The following is an 8,620-nucleotide window of genomic DNA, read 5'->3' on the forward strand; positions in this document are numbered from 1 at the left end:
TAAACAATCACCCTTTTGAAAATCAATCGGAAATGAAAGCTACGGCACTCTTGATGTACATCTCCGTCTCCTTTGATTCAGTCTTCCTTATTGCAAGTGTGAATGCAAGCCGGTTCTTTTAACTTGGATGCCAAGATCAAAGATGAAAGATCATACCCATATTAGAGTTATTTTAAGAAAGTAAATTGATAAAATAGCATTTTAAATAGTATAAATATAGCTTTTTTTATCATGTATATTTCAATGGAAAAAAGCTATTTAAAAAGCCAATTCTATTAGAGTAGAATAAAGAAGTGTTTTATTTTTTTTAATGATTTTGATGTTATTTTTTTTTCCACATGGCTAGATTTAATTGGTTTATTCTTTTGTTGGCCTCACTTGATTAATTTTGGCTTTTTTGAGAGATATATAGGAATAACATTTGTGGGAGAGAAGAGACATTTTAGCATTTTATTTGGCTTTCCCCTTGGAGTGTGCAAAACAAGCCAAGAAAAGCCAAAATATTAATTTTTTATTTTTAGCTATTCATTTAGCTTCTCCTTTGAAGATGCTCTTATCTAACTGAACCCTAGGAGACATACATTACTCTATCAAGATGCATGGACCAAAAGAATCCAAGTAAATTAGGACACCAACTATATATTAAGATGTAACTTTTAGCTCATAGAACTTTTATGTATACAAAATACCGAAAACATTGAAAAGTAAAGAAAGTAAGACATTTCGTATAAATGAATTCTGCTGTTAGATCAACAATCCTATATCTGAGGTAAATTTACAGCGCTCCAATAGAGCGAGACTGCTACTGGAAGAATCACGAAAGTATCAGTGTACATGGCCGACGAAGTATGATTGGATTAAAAGGCACTCACAAACCAATTGCACACCAGGCAACAACTGGCGGCAACCAAAATAGAAATACTACATGGCCCTGCCGGTTGCTGTAAATATCAACCGGAAAGAGCACGTTACAGTGAAGGAAAGAACGGTATGCTACAAAAACAAGTAAAAGCTGAGCAATAGCATATGTAGAAGGAGTGACATCATAGTCACAGGTGTCAGTTTGTGAGGCATGCTTTTTGGTGAACCGTTATTGCTCAGTGTCCCAGCATTGACAAATTCGCTTTTGCCAGTATCTATGGCAGTAGACACATTTACTGACATTGAGCCTGACAGGATAATTCACAGACCAGGAAAGGAAATTAGGAGCAGGTCCAAACTCAAATAAATTTGGAAACTAAAGAGAATAATATCCTATTTCGTAATTGTAGCATATTGAATGACCTCTGAGTTTCTATCAAAGCAATTAGGAAAAAAACTTTTTTTAAGGGAGAAGAAAGTAACCATTTACAATAATCTCTTGTGTGTTGATATTCTAGAATTTTAACCGATTATAATATCTAATGCTAATGCTAATCAATAGAAAATTGCAACTTACAGTCATAATTAGCCCATCCAATCCGTTGATTAGCAATATCATAAACAAAAATTTTGTCTTTTAGAACAAGATCTGCAAAAACAAAAACAAGACGGCAAACGTTGTTTATCAAGCAAAAGATTACTGCTTATTTAAATAAAGGAGGGAAAAAAAAAGATAAGTAGAAAAAAATTAAAAGGTCACACAAAAGGTAGCATCATAGAAGAAATAGGGTAATGGATTGTTAGCGAGACAATTACAACTTGTACATTGACTTGGTTGTGTTAATTATCTTGGTCATGAAGACAAATTTAAGCTGAAGAGTGCTAATTAGTGCAGATTATTAAGTGTTTCGTTGAGAACCATGCAGAGAGTTCCGAAATAAAGGTTAAAAGCAATTATGTTAAGGAAAACATCAGCAATGGACCAACAAACACAACTTTTTGTTGGATATATTGAACGAGAAAGGGCTGACAAAGAACCATATAATAACTGCTTTAGTAAAAATAAAAACAAAACTGAAGAATGAAAAACTAAAACTCAATGATAATGCCAGGATTATAAATCATGTCACAGATAAGTACAAGAGTAATCATAAGGAATCTTCTCCTTTTGAGGTGAATATATAATCAATTTCTATGTATTTTTAATTTGCAAGAAAAATTGAACAAAAAACAATAAATAGGAATGAGCAGTTATGAACTTGGTAACATTCGCACCTGTGGTTGGACCAAAAACAAAATAGTATAGAAAAATGTCCGAATGGTGTTGTACTATTGTAGCATTTTTAGGCTCAAGTATAAGAGAGAATATATGGAGAAATCTTTCTGGTTTTCGGTTCTGCAAAAGCAAGAGGAACACTACATGTTTTTTCAATAGTAGCAAAACTTTTAGGCTCAAGCATAAGAGAATATATGGAGCAATCTTTCTGGTTTTCAGTTCTGCAAAAGCAAGAGGAACACTAAATGTGTTATATGTAGTATCACATGACGATTAGGGTTAGCATCAGCAGATGACAGAAACTAAGACCTCATGCAGACATGCACAAGGCTGTGTGGTTTGACCAAGCTGAAGTATAATTTCTCTATAGAAATTGAATCACAAAGTACAATGAAAATTGGGCTTTTATTCCCTGATTGATGAAATTCAAATTCGTTAAGATTCCTTATCTTTGGCAAATAGATTATATAAACTCGAATGACCTTTACAAGCAAGTAATTCCAGGAATTAAAAGAAGATTGTGGTGTCAATACCTCCTAGGATTGTTATCCCTTGACCCTGAATTTTCTGAAAGCCAATGCACCACAACGCAGCACCACCCTGCAATATCAATTCAATCCTACTGGTTAGCAATTCAGGATGGCAGACCAAAATACCAAATTAATGGACCAATATGCAAAGGAACCATGTTCAATCATTAAAAAACACTATCAATTCTCAATGTATTCTGGTTTTCAACAGAAACCAAGGCTAACAATTGGGAGTTGGGACTGCAAATAGTGCAGCATAGCCATGGTAGAACAAGTGGTCAGTTGGTATTGCATTTATATACTCAGAGGACACCATCTGTATAAAAGAAACTATGATAATAGTTGTCCATGATTACCCCAATATCAGAAAATGGAAAGAAAACAAAGAACTAAGTGAACAAAAAATACTGAATCAAGACCAGCTATACATTTCTCTGGAATCAATTAAGGGGAATGTTCAATTGAAGGAAAACAAATCTCAATCAACTGAGCAGCAACTTCGATGCAAATTATGAGTATCTAGAAACATTCTTAAAAGGAGAAAAAATGGAAGTGATTATTAATATCAAGCTCAAGGAACTCACAATAGAACTTTGCTGAACAAGGTAGTCCTGGGGAATTAAAATCATGGATGCACCACCAGCAAAGTTCAAACTCACTTGAGGAAATATGTCATTGATACTGAGAACAAAGCATACATACATTTCTGGGTTTAAACAATGTAACAATGACCGCATAACAATGGAAATTGAACTAAGATAATAGAGGTAGAAAACGAACCTGGAGGAAATTAAATAACAGTGATTTCCCTTGGAAAGATATGGGCGCACAGATGGCGAAACAATAGATGTTATCTGCACAAGGAGGAAACTAAATACTTCAAACATTGCTAAAGTTCTACAAAATTCCTGAGATGTTTTCCAGCAAAACATGATAAGGACATCATTCTAAATACGTGGTTAGTGGAGATCCTTAACAATGCTCAATCTATTAGCCCATACAATATTCCTTTGAAACTTACAGCACTAATAAAAGGATCATAAGCTGCTTCTGCTAGATATGCCAAGGTTGTTCCAGAATCAATTATAGTTCCTTGGCTGCTTGATGTTCCAAAAACTGATGGATCAATGGCTAAAGTTTGGCCATTGACAGAAATGCTCTGCATATTCAAATTATAATGAGGCCTGAAATTTAAGAAATAAAGGTGGTCAGTGAAAATTTTAATTCAGTATAGAATTATATGCTCCAAAGCTTTGATAATTTATTAGCAAACAAGGTGGTAACATACCAATCAATCAAACTGAGCCATCATATACTATTAAGCAATTATGGGTGTCATGCTCGAGATCATTTTTTTGACATGTAAGATCATTCTCTTGTAGCAACAAGACTACCGATTTAAGCTTCACAAATGTTTGGAACCCTCTGAATTGAATTGAATTCAAAGGTTTTAATAAAATCTCATGTTTAGAACCCTCTTGAGTGTTGATAATTGAATTCTAAATGGAATTCAATCTCTAAAAATGCTACAAAAGTAAATTAGAGGTCAACCCCTTTGATTTACCATTCCAAAGAGAAAAAAAAAATAATGTTAAAACTAACTTTCTCAAAATACTCATCTAGCCCTCTTTTTTAAAAAAAAACCTTTGAAGAAATAAGATGAAGGTATTGAGGGTAATATAGAAAATAAAATGAATTGAATTTTATCTTTTCCAAACATGTGAATTCAACTTATTTATCAAATGAATTCAAATCAAACACTATAATTGAATTCAATTACAATAAATAATTGGTTACAAACAACCTGTAAAAGTTAAACAATATTGAGACAAGGGCATGCCAACTAATAAGCTGGTCTAAATTATTTCACAAAAACAATATTCTTCACCCCAGTCATATTTCCATATAAATCAATAGATTAACATACCAATCCCTCCAATTGCATTTTATTATTTAAACATTGACATTCTTCGCTCATTGTAGATATATTAGTTTAAGGCAGGATCATTATCCTTCAAACCTAAATATGAAGTCCAAAATTATATGTTCTCACCATATTGAGCCAAACTGAAGAATTTAGTACTTTCAATCCTAAGATGGTAAAAAATGCTAAATTCATCACCACACAGGAAAAGATGCCAAGATTATCAAACTCGAAAAGAAGGGGCAAGCTTAAAAATAATTATGTAACAGATTATTAGAGATACATGAAGCACGACTCTATCTGCTCTTAGCCTTCAAAATACCAAGTGTATAGTGTTTTATTAACAAAAGCCACTTGAAGCCAGAAACAGGCAGTGACTTCCAACTCTTTAAATGATTGACATAAGAATATGAGCAAAAATAAACATTTTACAAGATGGCACCCAGCACCATTAGAAACAGTATACAAAATACGTCAGGATCACAACCAAAGACACCATTGAAATGATTTTGGAAAGAAGCTACAGGCCAAACCAATGTAAGACAAGCACTAATGTTCTTCAACTACATAACATCCAACCATTTCACTCTCTTTTATTTAAATAGGTTGCGGAAGATCAAATCAGATTTCATAGCTATATAATAACAACTATGAAAATAGTTGCATAGATACAATTGTAAATGAGAAGAGGAAAAAGAAAGAAGAATGAGAGCCCCTCTAAGAAAAATCTAAACTCTAGATATATAGAAGGGGAGATAAAACATACTGTGATGGGACAAGTGGGGTATAAACGATGTTTGGCTCCACAATTACTCCAAGAACCAATATACCACCACCAGAATCATCTCCTTTCAGGCAGTGAGAAAACGCTCTTGGTGATATTCCTTGTGAAGCTAGTTGAGAGACAACAGACATGTCTTGTTGTCCAAACCCAAATATCCCATCAACTGCTCTATCTGACTTTGTCAAGTCCCCAGCCTGTAATGCGCTACATCTGTTTCATAACCCACCATCCAAATCCATGAATTCCAGAGTTCTAAAAAATGATCACACTACTACAATCCTAACTTTGACAGATCCATAATATCTCACCCGAATACAATAGGAGCTGAAGAATTATTCATCACAGACCCACCAAGAACGGTGTCAAAATGCAACAAATCCGATACATAATATCCTGATGTGCCACTGCCATCACCATACTGGAAGTTGTAACCACACAGATTATTTTGAGCAGAACAGACAGAATCTGAGGATTGAAGTCCAAGACTACATCTTTGGTCTGAACAAGATATCAACGAAGCTGTTGGTGAGCTTCCAGGATCAAAGAAATTGAGAGGAATCTGTAATAAGAGAACCGGAGAAACAATATTGAAAACATTGCAACACTAAATTATTCTCCTTTTCCTTTTCTTTTAACAAAATTCACGAGACTTAAAATCAAAATATGAAACAGTATGAATATAAAAGTGAAAGAAGTGAGCTTTACATGAAGTCCACTGTTAACAGGACAACCATTGCAGGAGCCACAACTAACCCACAAAACATCACTTCCAGTATCTATTTGTACATAGAAATCTCTTGGAGGAGTACCCAATTGTAGTCTTGTATAATAAAGCCTACAAAACAACCAAAAAATCAACCAAACCTGAGACTAGCAACATATTTAATCCAAAATTTAAAACCCCATAATCCAAAAAAAATCCAATCTTTACCAATACAACTTGAAAAACAAGGTGGAAATCCAGAAACTAAGAGAAACCCATAATTCAAATATGTTTCAAAAGATAGAATTACCCAACGAGGAAAGGATCAAAGGTGCCTTGAACAGGGAAATCAACAACACCAACTCCTGAAGACTGCAACATTCTGCCATGCCTCACTCTGTCTCGCTCTTTAAGTTTACTCAGTTTCAGTTTATGGTTCGCCGTAATCCCTCTTTCCAGATGAAAAGTGGCCGGAAAAGAAGACAGAACCACCGTAGCATGAAACACTACAGCAGCGATTAGGATTCCCGCGGGAAAAGGCGCAGCTCCCATTTCTTTCTTTGTTTGGATTTGTTCTTTTTGAACGAATAAAATAAAAAGGATTAGCAGGAATGTCGTTAACGTTTAGATAATTATGTTTTCTGAAAAATGGAAGAGAGAAATATTAGTTGAGTACATAGAAAGGAGGCAAATGCAGGTTGAGAGATCTCTCAAGAGAGAGAAAGGATAGGGGAGAGAGACAAGCCAAAAAGTACTTTAGGTTTTGTAACGGAAGTTTCAAAAAGTAACGTTATTCATTATATATTACCACTGCTTTGTATCCTGTGCGTGTACATACTATCCTATGTAATTTTTGTTTTTGCATTTGTAATTTTTTTTGAACGTGATGTAAAAATGTGTTAAAAAATAATATTAAATTGATATATTTTTAATAATTTTAATATGCTAACATTGAAAATAAAAAAATTATTTTAATATATTTTTAAATAAAAAATAATTTATACCACAATATCAAATATACACGTATTAGATATACCCTTAATAAATTAATACTTGATAAATTAATAATTTTTAATAAATGATATTTTTGTTAAATTTCAAATTAAATTCAAAATTTAAATAACATCTTGATTGATTAATAAATTTTCATTGGCCAAGGATATTAATTTATAAATTTTTAACTATATACAATTTTGTTGATGATTTTTTTAAATAAAATAAAATAATAAAAGTTTACACTTTTGTTAATATATTATTTGAAAGCTAAAATTTTTATGTTTTTTTTTTTAAAATTTTTTTGGTGTTAAGAGAATAACTAGTAATATTCTATTGGTTATTCTATAGGAATCACTTTAAAGAAAAAGATAGGCACACAAGAGAAAAATCCTAAGTAAATATATTTTTATCATTTTTGATAGGTCATAAATTTTATATTATCTTTATATTTATCTTTTTTTTTTCAAAATAAACTTTAAAAAATAATTAATAAAATATCATTTGTTACATAATGTGTACCATGAAATTTTATAGAAGATGTGTGGTGTTATGTTAATAGGTTTTTTTAGTTAAGATAATATTTAAATCTTTTTAGTTTTATTTGCAAGAATTATTCTAAATTTTGATTTGAACATAAATGTGTACTTCTCTTCTATGTATTATACATATAGTCGTTATATTTAATTTGAAAACTTACCAAAAAATAGCTTGACTCATTGGATAATTGGTTTAATTTAAATCAATTGTTTTAATTAAAATGAAGTTATTTTTTTTTAAATTAACCTGATTGAATTTGATCAAATCCACTAAATTATTAAAAACTTGATTGGATTAAGTGAGTTTTAGCAGATCATGTTTTAAATTATGAATTTCTTAAATTAATATGCAAGACAGAATTAGATCAGTTTTAATAATTATATCATATACATGTACGGAAAATGTAAATATATTTCTACAGAGTATGTGATTAGTGTATAAAGATTTTTTTATGGGAAGAAAAAAAAAAAGGCAGAGAGGGGCATGGGTAAAGTGGTAAAGGGGGGCTTTCATGGTATGCTTCCTGGTCGGTAAACTAACTTCTCCAAACTTCGTCGTGATGAGCGTATATCGTACGCCTTTATCCGTCTCTTATTTGTTTAATGGTTTTATATTCAGCTGGTAAGAACACAATTTGACTTTTACCATTTTCTTTCAATTTGTTTTGCAGAAACTTGGTAATTGTAACCCAAGCGTGCTGTTCTTTCTTGTATTTTAGTGCTCAATGTTCTTTTTGTAACCTCTGTTTCTAAATTAAAAGCATTGAAAACGATGTTTTCCGAGAGTGTTTGTTTTATGTTTAAAAAATATTTTTAATATTTTTAAATTAATTTTTATATTTTAAAATTATTTTGATATATTGATATCAAAAATAAATTTTTTAAAATAAAAAATATTATTTTAATTTATTTTTAATAAAAAAACACTTTAAAAATAATCATAATTATAATTTCAAAAACTATCTTATTATAAAACGTCAACCCTTGTGTTTAAGATTGTAGTGCATAGT

The 8,620-nt window shown here is 31.6% G+C and overlaps 1 protein-coding gene across 1 annotated transcript; it reads right to left on the reverse strand.

Annotated features, from left to right (window-relative positions):
- Nucleotides 1-705: 705 nt before the first annotated feature.
- LOC118034617 (aspartic proteinase 36) lies at nt 706-6,858 on the reverse strand. Its single transcript, XM_035039956.2, has 10 exons — nt 6,389-6,858; nt 6,081-6,210; nt 5,684-5,934; nt 5,358-5,585; nt 3,689-3,851; nt 3,448-3,521; nt 3,252-3,348; nt 2,671-2,737; nt 1,439-1,510; nt 706-1,169 (listed from the first exon to the last, which is right to left on the reverse strand). Exons 1-10 carry the CDS (start codon nt 6,628-6,630, stop codon nt 994-996), a joined length of 1,500 nt encoding a protein of 499 aa, XP_034895847.1. The 5' UTR covers nt 6,631-6,858; the 3' UTR covers nt 706-993.
- Nucleotides 6,859-8,620: the final 1,762 nt, after the last annotated feature.

This window comes from Populus alba, chromosome 9 (assembly GCF_005239225.2).
Source record: "Populus alba chromosome 9, ASM523922v2, whole genome shotgun sequence".
Taxonomy (NCBI): domain Eukaryota; kingdom Viridiplantae; phylum Streptophyta; class Magnoliopsida; order Malpighiales; family Salicaceae; genus Populus; species Populus alba.